General features: G+C 48.3%; 7 protein-coding genes across 7 annotated transcripts, besides 3 other annotated features; all 7 read left to right on the top strand.

The window, feature by feature from the left end:
* Positions 1-15,044: part of a sequence feature (sequence corresponds to BAC RPCI93-22O10) that runs on past both edges of the window.
* Positions 497-1,762, top strand: Tb927.7.2310 (DNA primase small subunit, putative; the record flags this gene model as incomplete). The annotated part of the gene is made up of 1 exon (XM_840761.1): positions 497-1,762. The coding sequence occupies one exon, from the start codon at positions 497-499 to the stop codon at positions 1,760-1,762; it is 1,266 nt and encodes a 421-aa protein (XP_845854.1).
* Positions 2,341-5,952, top strand: Tb927.7.2300 (hypothetical protein, conserved; the record flags this gene model as incomplete). Its single annotated transcript, XM_840760.1, has 1 exon — positions 2,341-5,952. The coding sequence occupies one exon, from the start codon at positions 2,341-2,343 to the stop codon at positions 5,950-5,952; it is 3,612 nt and encodes a 1,203-aa protein (XP_845853.1).
* Positions 6,736-7,371, top strand: Tb927.7.2290 (hypothetical protein, conserved; the record flags this gene model as incomplete). The annotated part of the gene is made up of 1 exon (XM_840759.1): positions 6,736-7,371. The coding sequence occupies one exon, from the start codon at positions 6,736-6,738 to the stop codon at positions 7,369-7,371; it is 636 nt and encodes a 211-aa protein (XP_845852.1).
* Tb927.7.2280 (hypothetical protein, conserved) lies at positions 7,982-8,875 on the top strand (the record flags this gene model as incomplete). The annotated part of the gene is made up of 1 exon (XM_840758.1): positions 7,982-8,875. One exon carries the CDS (start codon positions 7,982-7,984, stop codon positions 8,873-8,875), a length of 894 nt encoding a protein of 297 aa, XP_845851.1.
* Tb927.7.2270 (hypothetical protein, conserved) lies at positions 9,517-10,218 on the top strand (the record flags this gene model as incomplete). Its single annotated transcript, XM_840757.1, has 1 exon — positions 9,517-10,218. The coding sequence occupies one exon, from the start codon at positions 9,517-9,519 to the stop codon at positions 10,216-10,218; it is 702 nt and encodes a 233-aa protein (XP_845850.1).
* Positions 10,431-10,456: a microsatellite.
* Positions 10,456-10,493: a microsatellite.
* On the top strand, positions 11,300-12,139 carry Tb927.7.2260 (hypothetical protein, conserved; the record flags this gene model as incomplete). The annotated part of the gene is made up of 1 exon (XM_840756.1): positions 11,300-12,139. The coding sequence occupies one exon, from the start codon at positions 11,300-11,302 to the stop codon at positions 12,137-12,139; it is 840 nt and encodes a 279-aa protein (XP_845849.1).
* On the top strand, positions 12,813-14,819 carry Tb927.7.2250 (carnitine O-palmitoyltransferase II, putative; the record flags this gene model as incomplete). The annotated part of the gene is made up of 1 exon (XM_840755.1): positions 12,813-14,819. One exon carries the CDS (start codon positions 12,813-12,815, stop codon positions 14,817-14,819), a length of 2,007 nt encoding a protein of 668 aa, XP_845848.1.

Below are 15,044 nucleotides of genomic sequence, written 5' to 3'. Positions count from 1 at the left end.
GTGAGGGGATGAAGTGTCCCTGTGGAACAAGACTAAAGAAAACGGGATTAGGGAGGGGGGGGGTGCGCACGAGGGAGCGGTGTGTTGGCATGCTCAAGTATCCCCATTATCTTTTTAGATCTTTTTTTGTGTTTCCCTACGTACCACACAACCCGAATGTATAACCTGTATTCCTATGTACCTTTATCCGAATCACTTGTGCTATTATTTGCGTGTTCACGAAGTTTCCATTTAACGTGTTTCTTCGTAGCGGTGCGGTACTTTCCCCTTACCTCCTGTTTCGGACGGTGCCTTGTTTTTGCTTGCACCCTTTAAAAAAATTGTGTCAGCCGTACTTTCCTCTTTGCTCGTGGAACGTTCCATTGTAGGTCGGTGACGCACGGATTTTGGAGTGAAAAACAAAAAATAAAGTCACTTTCCCCTTTTTTCTCACCGGTATTTTTTCTGTTCTCCTCGCTTGTTTAAAGACTTAATTGGGAAGATATTAAGTTCTGCTATGATAGACGAAACATCGCTACGAGAATTCTACGAATTCGTATATCCCGTAGACCTTGTGGTGCAGTGGTTGTCATATAACCTTCAACATGCGGACAAGATCATCTCTTCCCCACCAGGTAGCGTTGCAAACGGTAACGATCCTAAGGTGTTGCCATCAACGGGGGAGGATGTTACTGAAGGGGGCCGGGGAAGTACTAGTAGTGCAGATGGATATTTGGCGCGCCGCGAATTCTGTTTCACTTTACTGGGAGATATTTTCACACGCTTTAGGAGTTACAGTAGTGTAACGGAACTTCGTCGTGAGCTCATCCGTTCGTTTCCGGAGAAAATTGACGTCGGGGCCGTCTACAACATTCGTCCAAACCAAAAGCAGAAAGTGGGGACAATTGTTCCGGTGGAGCGTGAGCTCGTGTTTGATATCGATATGAGCGACTACGACAATTCTCGTTCTTGTTGTACTGGAAAATCTATATGCCGGTGGTGCTGGACGTGGATGTCGTGTGCCGCAGCTGTGTTGCGGAAGGTGCTGGAGGATGATTTTGGGTTCCGGTATCTGTTTCCTGTGTTCTCTGGTCGCCGTGGAATTCATCTTTGGGTGTGTGATAAGCGTGCGTGCAAAATGCACGATGACGAGCGGTCAGCTCTTGTATCTTACCTTACCGTTGTTGTGCCCAAAGCATCACAGCATGCAGTCGTGGCAGACTTTGTAAACGGCAAACCTATTCATCCCACCATCCAACATGTGCAGGCCACAGTACTTGATCCAGCCTTCACATCGCTGTTTCTCAACTCTACTCCGGAAAATCCAAACCGCGTTACTCACCCGAAGGGTGCTCGAATTGTCTATAAGGCGATTGTTTCGGCACTAAAAATGGGCACACGCCGCGATGTCGAACAGCGTTTTTTGCGGAACGTACCATTTGAGGAGGGGAATATCCTCGACTGGACATATGTTCTGCGGACACTTGGAGACGCGGCGACGAATGTGATCGCTGCTGCCCAAATTCTACTCATGTACCCCCGGTTGGATGAGCACGTGAGTACGCGCCGTGACCACTTGTTGAAGCTACCCTTTTGTGTACACCCTGCTACGGGTTCGTTGTGCTGCCCATTGGAGTGGGATAACGTGCCAACATTCGACCCTGTAAGTGATCCACCCAAACTGCAGGATATGCTACTGCACCGTCATATGGATGAAAAGTGGTTGGCACCTTTACAGCGTATGCTGCAGGAAATGGGGCGAGATCCTGCAGAGGAGAGATAGACGTATTGCGGGCTGATAGAACACACATACGCATAGGTGAGGGTTCACAAAGTAGCACACCGGCTGCGGCTGAAAATGTCACCACCAAAAGGTGGAATGATATGGGATATTTTTACCACCAATCGTTTAGTGTGTGTTAGATCTTCAATTCGAGCGCTCACTGTTCGAAGTTTCCCCGTTTTAACCACTGCAGCGTTCGTGCACGCCCCCGTCGCGGCGACCCCCCCCCCCCCTTAAACACACACTATGTCACAATAATTTCCTCTCCTAAACTACTACATATATGTATTCCTTCTTTTTCTTCTTTTTTTTCGTACCACTTTTGCTTTTGCTTTTCGTGGGGAATCACAAAGTTAAGGTTTGGTGGAGCAGTTCGTACGCAGGGGAGCACACGGGCTTGTGGACGAAATCGTAGTCATTTGTTTAGAACAGAGGGACACGAAGAGGCAACAGCTTCAGGGAACAGAGTGTACTGAGAGTGAGGTGTGCTCAGTGGGTTTTAAAGCTGAAGATATATATATAAAGGAAACGGCTTTGAAGCGGGAGAAATTGTGGTTACCTTCCATTTGGGTAATTTAATGTTCGCTTTCCTTCCTCCTGCTAAGGCTGCTCGTACGGAGCGCTCTCCTCTTGGAAGCACTGAGCTGGGGTGTGATGTCAGTCAGCTCACAACTCCATCTGTTACTGCTGTTAGTCCTTTCCCCGTCGGTCAGGTGCGACCTGTCACAATTGCTGAAGCCGATATACGTGTTGGTGGTGTGTCTGTTCGGCCCTCCATCTTTCTGTCCGGCATCGGTACTAACAGTTGTTGGATGGTTGATGAGAACACGCGGCTATTACGTGTGTGGGATATGCGAAAACCTTTTTGGCACCGCACTGCCCCTCGTGTCGCCCATATTCCTTTTTTTACGGAGAGTGAAGGTCTTCCACTGTTTGTTACGGAACTTGGGCCGAACGACGAATCAATTGCCTTTTGCACAGATTACGGTGTTGTGTCGAGTCTTGACCACTCTGTCGAGTTTCAGGTAAGCACTGAAAATGAACCCGTTAAGGTTTCGGCTTTCGCTTGCAGGAGGGAGCAGCAGGCAACGCTGACGGCTGTGGGTACGTTGTCGGGCGCGATATTTGTTGCAATTAAAATTGATGGTGAGCGCTTCGTGATTAGCTTTGAACGTACCTCTTGTAATGTGTCTGTCCGGACGTCAACGTCGTCATCTGGAGGTTCTTGGTGGAGTTCCTTTCTACCAAAACGGTTGCTCTCAACGGACAGTAGGGAAAGTAACAATGACGAAGCAGACGGAAGCAGGCTGGAGTTTACGTTGCTGCGATTTCGGGGGGAGCACCCAACACAACTATGGGCAGTAAATGCAGCATCGGAGTTCTTTCTCCTAGATATTGGCCCTCTGCGACGACGACGCCCGAAAAATAACGGCAGCGCAGAGGGTGGTATACGAGCCAAGTGGATTACAAACATTTCCTCGGTGCTACAGCGGCGAGGGCGCGTAGTGGCATTTGACGAAACTCCGTTGTCTTTGTGTTGCCTGGTGTATCTGTTTTCTTGCAGCCGCTGGGATGCTAGTTTGGAAGTCGTAACAATGGAGCCGAGCACGGGCGCTGTGCGACGGGTGGTCAGTATGCAGTCTATCGCGCTGCTTGCACACAGTGTGGCCAGCGCACCGTTGCACCACACGAAAATCTATTTGGATGAGTCTTCGCATATGATAACCATTCTTTCGGGGCAATGCTGTGTGTTTCTAAACAATGATTTAGGTGTGCGAAATCCTTGTTCCAGTGAGGATGTGCACATGTTGAGAAACGTTGAATTCCCTATTGTGAGTGCGCTTCTTCCGGATGGACATATTGTTACGATGGGAATCAACGGACCAGTAGTCTCCAACACCAGAGCTGATGAGTTACTGCATGAGGCTGCGGAGGATTCTAGAGAGGCCGCCGACGACCGAGGCAGCAGAGGCAGCGGGATACGACAAAATAGTGATGCATGGAAACAATCACGCTTTACCGGAGGCCGTGATGGTCTTAATGACGTTACTCGCCTCCTCAATAATCTCCTGGATAGCCTCCGCATCGACTGTAAGATGTCCATTGATTCTGCCGTTCTGGACGCGGGTGAGGCCATTTGCCTCTACAGCACCCCCCACAAGGGCAATTGGGCACGGGCTGACCTCAATATAGAGGATGACAACATTATTATGCACGTAACCCATAGCGTAGTGCAGAGGCAGCAAGAACACCGTCGCTTCCTTCTGACTGTGCTGCTTCACAAGGAAATTGCACTTCGCCTTCAACCGCAAACCATTGCCAGACTCCTATCGATGCAGGAGGCGCTTCTGGTAATGGTTGCCATTAGACGGCTACAGAATGACACAACCCACTGTTCATCATCTGCAACCACAACAGTGGAGGGGTTCGAAGTAATGACACCACTCTATCAACTTGCTTCTGCAGGTAGTAACAACATCAACAGCTCCCTGCTCGCGGCTAACTTATCACAAAATGGAGACAGTTGTTCGGTGGAAGACTACCGACGGTTGGTGCGCAGTGCTGTGGAGCGTGAACGGTGCCAACTGCTTTTGCGGAGAGCTATCAATTGCGTTGCAGATCAAGCACGAAGTGAGCTCTCCAGCGCAAACTCAATGTGTGCGCAGGCTACTTCTGCGGAGATCGTCTTTGGGGACCCAAGTCGACTAAGTCAGCTGCTACAGGTACTTTGTGACAATCTCCATGAAACTCAGGGCAGTGTGTTGATTGACAGGCGCTCGAAATTCGACGATGCTTTATCGGTCGCATCAGTCTTTGTTCTTGTAGCCCGGGCAATTGATGAGTCTCGTGAGGATATTGAGAGTTTGTGTCCCATTCCCCAAAATGTGCGAGCATTAATGTGGACAAGTTCTGATGCGAGTGATTATGGCATTCAGCTTCACTTGTCGAGTGCCGCGAAGTGCTTTTCAGATGCACTGGCAGGTTCGTTGATGTGGAGCAAATCTGAAATGGAAACTATGTCGGCACCAGCTGACCCGTTAAGTGAAAAGATGAATACGTCAGAGCTTTCGTCTTGGTTAGTACCTGTGCAGGACCAGCTACGGTTGCTGGATTTCATTGCTGTGATCATTCACTTCACATTTCGTAACCATTCAGAAGGTGGTCCCACCTTTTTCGCGAGTGCCATGCGCAGCACTCTCTTCCGTGAGCCATTCCTGATAGAACCACTTGGTTACCCGTTTGGCGCACCGGTCCCTACTGAGACGACTGTGGGGGCGTGTGTTCTCCGTTTATGCGAAGAACTCGCGTTAGATTTTGTAGTTGATGATGTTGTTTCCGCATTTTGCCTTGCTGAGCCAGTGGAGAACCCACTGCAACCTAGCGGCAAGTATGATAGGCTCGGCCTATACTGTGAGCGAAACCCGAAAATATTCGAGGTTGCCCTCCGCACGCTGTTGACCCAACGCCGCGAATGGGAATTGCAGCTCTTACCAGAACTTCTTCCTCAGTACGAAGCGGGCGCAGTTGCGCGCGATGAGTTCCTTGCTAAGGAAGCGCCACAGTTGTTGTGGTTGATGAGGCCGCAAGCTTTCTACTCATTAGTCGAGGAAGGTGCACGACTACCTTCATCATCATCGGCATCTTATTTCCTTTACGGCGACGATCTAGTTACGCACCGTTCACGTTGCCTGGCTTTGTCCAGGCTTGCATGGGTTGCTTCTGGATCCGGTAATTCCTCGTCATATTACGGTTTGGAACTAGATACGGCGGTGGTAGCTGCACAAAAGCGATTTTTGATGCCGGATACGAAGAATGTTGTATTGGGTCCTGCAGAGTTGGTCCAGCGTTTATTGCAGCTACCGTCGCCAGATGCCTGGATGTCTGCAACAGGAGTTGTTTGCCTAGTGGAGGAGGAATTGCGTAAGGATCTTCTTACGCAAATTGCGCGTAGAGCAAAACAACACGACGGCGAGGTTTTACTTCAGATAAAGAGGGAGGGCACAAGTGAGCTGGAGGTGGCACGGGCCTTGGAGGTTACGGCTATTGGTCGCATCCTTTTGGCGGCAACGGGGCGAGGTGAGGGTTGTGCAACAGCGACCGCCAAAGCGTGTGCCGGTATTTTTGACAATGCTGAGCAACAGTTGTTGATGTCGTGGCTTCGAGCTCGCTCCGCTGGACTCGTGTCATGAACCACGCCGTGACGGAAACCGTTAAAATAACTTGCAATTTCCGTATATTTTCAAGCCACCGACATTTACTCATTGGTTGTGTCGTCCGCTTCTCTCGTCCGAGTGGCTGCGGGTGTGTTCCTGCATGGATTAAAAAAAAAGGAGATGAGTAGTTGCAGTTGGCACTCAGCGGGGTGCGAAGAGGTCAAAGTCACAACAGTGGGGCCACCGACGGAAACGGGGTACCTCACATAATACAGGTGTATGCACCAATTGCGAGCGTTGCAACAACGTTCGCGAAAAAATAATAGTTAAAGACACCAGAGGTGCGGCGTCAATCACTTTTGTTTAAAAAGGGGGGAAAAGATAAGGAAGGGAAATAGCAGTCTATCACGTCTTTTTTGGTTGGCTGGATTGTGTGCCTGTGTTTGTGTGTGTGAGTGTGGAAGGATCCGTTTTGTGGATGCTCTTCTGGGAAAGATGACCGGATGGAGAGCAGGCGGTGAAGGAATGGAATATAGAAAGGAAGAGCAATTGCCGTTTGGGATCTCAAACTTCAGTTACATTTAACTTAATCACGACTGGTGTTTTTTTGGCCCACTTTTTGAGGCGCTTGCAATCCATGCGCGTTAGTGTATGGCCGTCGCATTGTTTCGGTGCAGCTTTTTTGATTATACTTCCTTCAAAATGGGAATAATCGCATCGTTGTACCTTTTCCCCCTCATATCTGACATTTGCTTTTGTTGCTTCGGTTAGTGAGGGAAGCGGGGACGGGAAGGATTGTGTGCTTGTCTGTACGCTACAATGAAAACCGCAAAGGTGAACAGTACAATAAAGAAGGGAAAAGCGAAAAAGGTTAAGACCACCAAATCAACAGAGAAAACTCCTCTTACCTGGACTTTTTCCTTCCATGAGGTTAAAAGACAGCAGGCTTCGCTCCTTTTCATAGCTTGGGACGAGGATGATAGCGGCCGCATACCGCGTCAGCACCTACTTTCCATACTCTACGCACTGTTTCCATCGGCTAATTCAATGGGAGACGGTAAAGTGGGGGAGAGACCAAGTGCACTCAGCTTACGCGAAATTCGCGATGCCTTCCTAATGACAGTTGGACGTCCCCTTTCGGAAATGTCGTACGTAACGCTGAAGGATGTATGCAGTGTTTTAGATAGTTTGTGGGCGTCACCCGCAAGGCGTGAGCGAATGGCGCAGGGCTGCCTTTACAGCGTATTTACTAGTGTGGCAGATTCGGGGCATATGATGACACGCAGTGCCCTCGTGGAGGCGTGTAATCATATTGCTGGTGCCGCGATCAGCGAAGGAATGGCCGAAGCAATTCTTAGTCCTCACGGTATCGCTGCTGGTCTGCTGAACGAAGGGGAGAGTAAGATAAATTTTTCAGGATTTTGTAAAATCATGCTTCCCTTACTCGCAGTCTGATGGAGTGTACTGACTTCAAGTTATGTGACCTTGTGGAGCAACCCTCGTGTTTTTGTACGTTAGGTTTCTTCCTTTTGTTACCTTTGCCTTTGTGAAAGACACACCAGTAGTGTCGAGGTGTCCCCACTTTTCTTTTCTTTCCTGTCTCGTGGTGTCTGACTTTTTCAAGTTGCTCCTTAATGTCCCGTTTATTAACGATATTTTCCTGTACTGTGTGTATAACGTCAAGTGCCCAAATGGCATAGGCGTGTGCTCGTGCATGCGCGCTTGTATATCTGTTCTCACCGACTATATATATATATATATATCCTATACTGTTTGCTTCAATTGAGTCGTTGCATATGCTCATTGTGCCTCCTTTTCTTTCACCACAGTGACTTTCTCCCTCCGTACATTCTTGTTATCGTGCAGCCGAACTTTTAACCAGGTGAAGCAAGTTAGTTGATTTGGAAGTGCACGTTTTCCTTGTTCGTAGGTGTACTCCCTCTGAGGGTCTCTTTTCGAGTCCTTTTTGTTTTTCTAATTATTCCTTTGTTCGCCTTTGCTGTATTTACAGTTGTTATCACTACTTAAAAAGAAGAATTTTACTACGACTGCGCTCGCCATAACGATGGGGCAGAAGGGGAGAATGAGTGCCGCGCCGAAGAGCGTTGGGTCTTCAATCATTGGAGGCAGATCTGTGACGACGATGCGATCATCTCTCTTACCGACGCTACCTGGAAACTTTGACGACGCCATGGCAACACCGTGGCCCATTGCCAACTCGAATAGGCGGGCGTCAGAATATCCCTCATCTTTGCCCGGGTTGCCTCATGTTGCAACGACAGCCTCCACGGCGTATGGCAGTAACTACTACTTGGACCAGTACTGGGATAGGGGAATGCCGGATGTTTGGCAGAATTCCGTTGTAGGGTCATCTGACAATATGGTACTAGACAGGGAGAGGTCACGCCGTCTGATGGCGCTGCAGCGGCGGAAGTATAAGGAACTTGTTAAAGCAGAGAAGGAGGCGTTCATGGTCCTTATGCAGAAGGAAGAAGGGAGCGTCGAAAGCATTAATGCATTCACAGCATTCCGTATCTCTCTTCAGCGGAAGCAAGAGCAGTACCGCGCCAAGAATGGGCCTTGGCTTGCCCAATCCTTTGCCATTCGCGTAGAGCAGCTGATTGAGCAGGAGCAGGAAGAGCGGCGGATGATACAGCGCGCCGAGTTTAGGGTACGCGATTCGCGACAGTGTGTGGAAAGGATAGTTGGGGCCAAGATGCGTTTTCAGCGTGCGATCGAGTCACTTTTTCGCTCAGAGGAGCAGTATCGGAGCATCATTGAGGAATGGGAGACATCTGAGGCGAGACATATTAGTGCCCTGAGACCCTTCGTTACGCTGAAGAGTGTTAGGGCTTTAGGCCAGTGCCCATTTGTTTCCGTGAAGGACTGTCCGTTTCACCATCGTGGCGAGGGGGTCCGCAGCAACCACTACCGCTTTAGTGTGCGGGATGTGGACTAATGTAAATTGTTGGAGTGCTGAAAGCAGCGATCATTCTCCCACGTCCATTCATTATTAGTTAACTCACTTGAGTTGTTTCTTCCTTTGCTGGGAGGTAAAGGGCACTTTGAGAGAATAAAATGGGTGTGTTTGTACTTTTAAACATTGCTGCAACTCTGTGTAGAGTTGTCAAACACATAATTAAATTTTACCAGGCGTTCCCACAAGAGAGAAAAACAAAACAGAAAGAATACCGAGTTTTCACTGTGCATTACCGTCTTCCTTCTTCTTATTTTTGCCAATCGCATGGATTAAATTCCTTGCGAGGAATTTCCTTTTTTCTCTTTTGACGGACCTTCCTCAAGATTTTGCCAGGAAGCCCGTCTTTTTTCACACGGTCTGATGGAAAAGGGGCCGTTTGCAGACCAGATGTACTAATAAGCAAATAAACCACCCATCCCATATCTCTTTTTTTTTTTGATTTTGGGAGTGACGATCCGACCATTGGTAATCTCAATTAACTGCTTCGTTCATGTTCACTACGTCGGTGTTTAAATACATAACGTTCTCCCTCCCTCAGGTCTGAGTTTTTAACTGTTTTCCTGTAGTCATTTTGGCAGCGGCAAGGAACGAGCTCACAAATATTTATCTATTTTTTCCGCATGATTGAACGCACCGATGTTGTTACAGGGACTGAAACTCAGGAGGGCAGCACTGTGCCGCAGGAGGCCCGACAGTTCCTGCAAATTATAGCCACCATGCAGTCGGAGTCGGAAGAACGCGCGCGAATCATTGGAGAGTTGCGGTACCGAAAGTTGCTTGTTGAGGAGGAGCGCGACAAAAATTTTATGGAGCGGGAAGCAGTTGTGGCGAAGTTAGCGGATGCAAGAGCGCAGCTGCTGCAGCTCGATGTTGAGCATCGAGAGTTGCAGAAGCGACAGCGTTCAAGTGAATCAGAAATACTAGAGAATAGCAGACAGTCGCAGCGATGCCGGACGTTGCTATCGACTTGCCGTGGGGACTTGACTGTTCATCCGATGGTGCCAAACTCGGCGAGCGAGTTGGCAGCTGAAGCAACTGCTGCAGGGACATCCTCAGCTGCTCATAATGCGTATACGGAGGAAGCGAAGTGGCTTAAGCATCTCTTTATTACATACGGACAGCTTTACAACGGAACTGACTTCTTGCAAGAGCTCCGCGTTTCCATGAAAAATCTCTATGTGGAAGTATCTAAAGAGACCCACAATACCGTGCAGCGGAATTTAAGTGATTGGGAAGCCACGTGTTTACAGAGCCTACCTCACCTGACTGCTGATGAGAGAACACTCCTTCACTTTCAACTAATGCTACATCCATTTGTTTAGGAAACTAAGTGACGCAATCCAAGCACAGGCTGCGTAAGTTCGAAACATGTCGTTATGATTTTTGACTTCAGAAGGATAAATTTTGTGTGAACGGTATAGTAAGAGCTGTAGTAGCCACGCGAGGAGTTATCGACAATATGGTTCATTACTTCACGTCACCATTTTGTTTTACCGTGTTAGCAAGGAACTGACTTTCACGTGATCATATTCATCACACACACATACACACACACACACATATATATATATATATATATATATATACGTGTATATATCGTCTACGTTTTGTGCTTTATCTGCTGTGGAATCTTCAAGGACTGTTGAAATGCATCACTCAAAGTGATATGTGCATGTCAACGTCCACGTATTTACTTAATATGATTCCTTCTGTACCTTTTGCTCGTTATCATCCTTCTAACTTCTGATGCCACGGCAACGGAACCGGCTTTGAGCTGTTTGTTTGGTCACATTACTGAGCCCTAATTTTTTATTTTTGTCGCTTATAGCTCTATAGCGGAATGTTTTCTCTGCATTGCTCGTAACTTTTTTGTTTATTTTTTTTCCACCTACTCCGTTCTACCTTGTTTACCATTTGTGTGTGTGCGAAGCTGCCACGGTTTTGTATTTTATATAAAATGATGTCTCTCAGATCCATTTTCCTTCGTTTTTGTTGTTTTGACTGTTCTAATTCTTATTGCTTGCGCGATTTTCATCATATTTCTCACCAGCACGAAGTGTTGTTGGACAATCGCAAAACAATTTACAAGAGACTCAACGAAAATAAAACTTCGTTGAATAGAGACTGTAGGGAGTCATTCATTGTAGTTATCGAACTATTGCCTAAAAAAGATTAAAAAGACAAATAAGGTGGGAGGAGACAACAAGTGACCGAAGAAACGCTTCAGGAGAAAAAAAGGAAAAAGCGAGTAGAGTGGCTGCGCACCTTCTTCCCGAGACAGAAACGTAGTTATTCGGCATCAATCGACCCGGAGTCTACCGCTACATTGGAATCGAAATTAAGTAAGTCTATCTTTTTTTTTTGTTGCTTTGCAAAAAACACACAAAAAAAGAATTCATACTAATGAGTGGCGGTGGCCCGTCAAAAGACACAGATAAGAAGAAGGGGGTAAGTTATTTCGTTGGAGGTGGCCCCTCTTCCGGGCAGCAGGTTGATGCCCCGGCCGACAGCAGTTCAGTGAAGGGGATGATTGACTCCCTTTTCCGCTCCGCTCCCGTGGCCGCCAGCGACGGGAGGTCCACCGCACCCCAAGCCTTTTATGGTTATGGCAGGCGCTTGGGTCACACACAGGCCAACAGCCCTTTCATTTCTCCCACAGCGCTTCAGGAGCGCACCGTTAACGTTAGAGTGTACCGCGACGGGTACACAATTGACGACGGGCCGCTACTCTCAATGGACAGTCCGGAATCAGTGGAATTCTTCGAATCAGTGCGGGAGGGGATTGTCCCTGCACGGCTGACGGCCATGTATCCCATCACAAAGATATCATTGCGTCTCATCGACTGCATGCATTTGGACTGTAAGAGCGATGTCCGTTTCCCCGGTACCGGGAGGAGACTGGATGAGGGAACGTCGGGAGGTGCTTCGAAAGCTGAAGTGAATGCTGAGATGGGAGCTGTCGCCTTACCTGTTGATGCTCGCCCATTTGAGTTTCACGAGGGGGAGGAACAGGCGAAAATAGCGATTGTCAATCTTTTCGGTGAGCGCAAGGAATTCAAGGTGAACCCCAAACGACACACTGTGGCCGATGTGTATGGTCTTGCCGCAGCGTATGCAAATGTTCACTTGGGAGCGTTCAAACTTGTGGTTCGCGATGTACCTCCAAGGCAACTTAGCGATGAATCCAAAACCGTTGATGAGGCCAGATTGTCCAACTGTACCGTGATTGTGAGAACCCTTTAATATCCTGGAAGCGGACAAGGGACCGAAACAGTGTTTTTTTTATTGTTTTGCTTGCACTTCATTTGAGGATTGCGGCGGGCAACCCCACTTGCTTTCTTCTTTTTCATTCTTTTTTTTTTTTACCCCCTTTTTGAGTTTATAATGAGAGAAAAGGGACTGCCTTACCTTAGTGAAGAAGGAGTTTGCATCTTCCATTCTCACTCTTTTCCCTTGTGGTGGAACCTTGGGGTTCACCAGACACATATATCTATTTTTTCTTTCAAAATATGTTAATGTGTCGCTGAATTACCTTCGTCGTTGTTTTTATATGAACTTCTGCTCGTTTCGTGTAACTGCGTGTCCTAACCCCCTCGGGGTTTTATGCGATTATTTACTCTTTCCATCTTTTTCTTTTCGTTGTCTACTTGCCTTCTCCGACAGGACACTTGTATATATATACGCGTATATTACCTGCAACACGCAGGTAGCGACACTACACCGGCTGTCAGGAGAGAAGGTGGGGTAACGCCTCGCCCCCGCGAAAGTATTCAAGGCGTGATAAATATTTCCCCTGCTAGCGAGTGCTTGAGGTTTTGCAAGGGGAGGGGAAGTGGAGGGACGAGCAGTGAACATAAAAATTAGTGAAATAGGTGAATACCCAACTCTTGCGTTCCCTTATCAAGTGACAGGAGAAATGCGCCTTTCCTCTGTTTGCTGGCGCTTAGAGGCGTTAAAAGATTTTACAGATTGGAGCCTCTGGGGACCACTGGTGCAGCGCATCTCAACTGGCGTTTGCACGGACTGCACGGCACTCCATACATCTGTTCTTCCAACTAGGCATCTGCAGCGCAGTCTGTTTCGTCTTCCAGTGCCAAAGCTGGAGAAAACATGCGCCAGGTACCTTGAAGCTGTAAAGCCCCTTGTGCCACCCAAACAGTATGACTTCACAGCCAAGGTGGTGCAGGAGTTTGAAGCCAATGAAGGTATAGTTCTGCAGGATGAGTTGGTGCGAACTAACAAGGCAAACAGGCACACTTCATACGTATCAGCTGATTGGTGCGACCGCTACCTTATGGACCGAACGCCTCTTCCAATCAATCGTAACCCATGCCTCGTTACACGACGGGATGCAGATAAGCAGGATATGCTTACGCGAGCAACGTTTTGGATATCCAGCAGTGTTATTTTCCAGCAGAAATATCTTGATAACACTTTGCAACCAGATATATATTACTCTGCACCACCAAACCATTACTGTCGAAGCGACTGGTTTCAGCGCACAGTGGCGTTATCTCCTGAATATGTCTCTGCCAAAGTTATGAGTGTTGGCTCTAACTTCCATGCATTTCCGCTTGACATGTCACGGTACGACTACCTAATGTGCTCTACGCGCGTGCCAGGAGTCCTCCGGGATGAGATTAAGGCAGTTGGGTTCGCACAGCATATTATTGTGCTGTACCGTGGTCAGCAGTACGTGGTAACAGTCGCGGACAAGGATTGTCGACCGCTTCCAGACGAACAAATATATGCACGGCTCAAGGCGATCGCCGAATTGAACGCCGCGCCGCCGGATATTGATGTTGGCATTTTTACATCGATGGATCGGACGTCGTGGCATGCGGTGCGTTTGTCAATGGCACGCCACCAAGTCAATCAACAGAACCTTGAGTTGCTTGACTCTGCCCTGTTCGTGGTGTGCCTCGATGACGATGTGGTGGTGGATTACCTCAAACCCGGAGGGGCCACGGGAGCCACACGTTCTATGTTGGCGAAGGAAACGAATCGTTGGTTTGATAAGAGCATTAGCATAATTGTTACGAAGGACGGTACGTTAGGAGTTAGCTTTGAACATAGTTGGGGTGACGGCTTAGTCGTAAAGCGGTACGTTGAGGATGTGTTTAATCACTCCATCATGCGCCCTAGCAAGGATATGCCAAGGGACGTTTCGCCAACGGAGCCAGTGCGCCAACTTAAATGGTGTCTCCCGCCCGAGTTGCAGCATCAGGCTTTAAAGGCGAAGACGCGAATGAGTGGGGATATGCGACGGCTTGATTTTTGCACTTCGCTGCTACCCGGGACAGGCTTTAACGACCCATTGCTGCGCAATTTGCGCATTGGTTTGGATGGACTAATGCAAGTGGCGATGCAACTTGCATGGTGGAGGCTTAACAAAAGCACGGTCAGTACATATGAAAGTTGCAGTACAGCAGCCTATCTGCGCGGCCGAACGGATTGCATTCGGCCGGCTACAATTGAGAGTCAGGCGTTTACGATGTTGATGGACTCACCGGGAGTTCCAATTAGTGAAAAGAGAGGTGCGTTTTTGTGTGCAGTGAAAAAGCACAGGACTAACGTTAAGAATACCCGCACAGGTCAAGGTGTGGATTGCCACTTATTCGCCTTAAGTAAGGTAGCAGAGCGCCGTAACCCACAGCGTGTTCCACTACTTTTCAGTGACCCTTCATACGCGACACTCACGAGTAACATTCTGAGCACTTCGTCACTTTTTTCAAATGCTGTCGTTGGTGGAGGCTTTGGGCCTGTTAGTGCTGGGTACGGTGTGGGCTATGCAGCGGGACCGGAGTGTTTACTGTTTAACGTGTCGTGCTGGAAGGAGTGTGGGCCCATACACTCCGCCGAGGAATTCTCGCGAGCAATATGTACTGCTGTTGTTGATTGCTACGATATGCTCGAGGATTAGGTGGATGAAAGGATGGACGTTACGCAAATTTTCATGCCCTCAAAAAGCTGTACCTTTATTTAGCTGCTATGTTGTGGAGGATTGATGCAAATGAGGAAAGTGTGCCGCCGCCTTTGGAGCATGGGGAGAGCGCGCAGCCGATCACCTCACTGATACGCTGAGCGATGTAGTTGAAGGAGGAAAAGGGGAGTGGGAAGGTTTTTTTTTTTTACTTTCCGTGTGCTA

The sequence above is a fragment of the Trypanosoma brucei genome, chromosome 7 (genome assembly GCF_000002445.2).
Source record: "Trypanosoma brucei brucei TREU927 chromosome 7, complete sequence".
Classification (NCBI taxonomy): Eukaryota; Euglenozoa; class Kinetoplastea; order Trypanosomatida; family Trypanosomatidae; genus Trypanosoma; species Trypanosoma brucei.
This window is presented reverse-complemented; position numbering and strand designations above follow the sequence as displayed.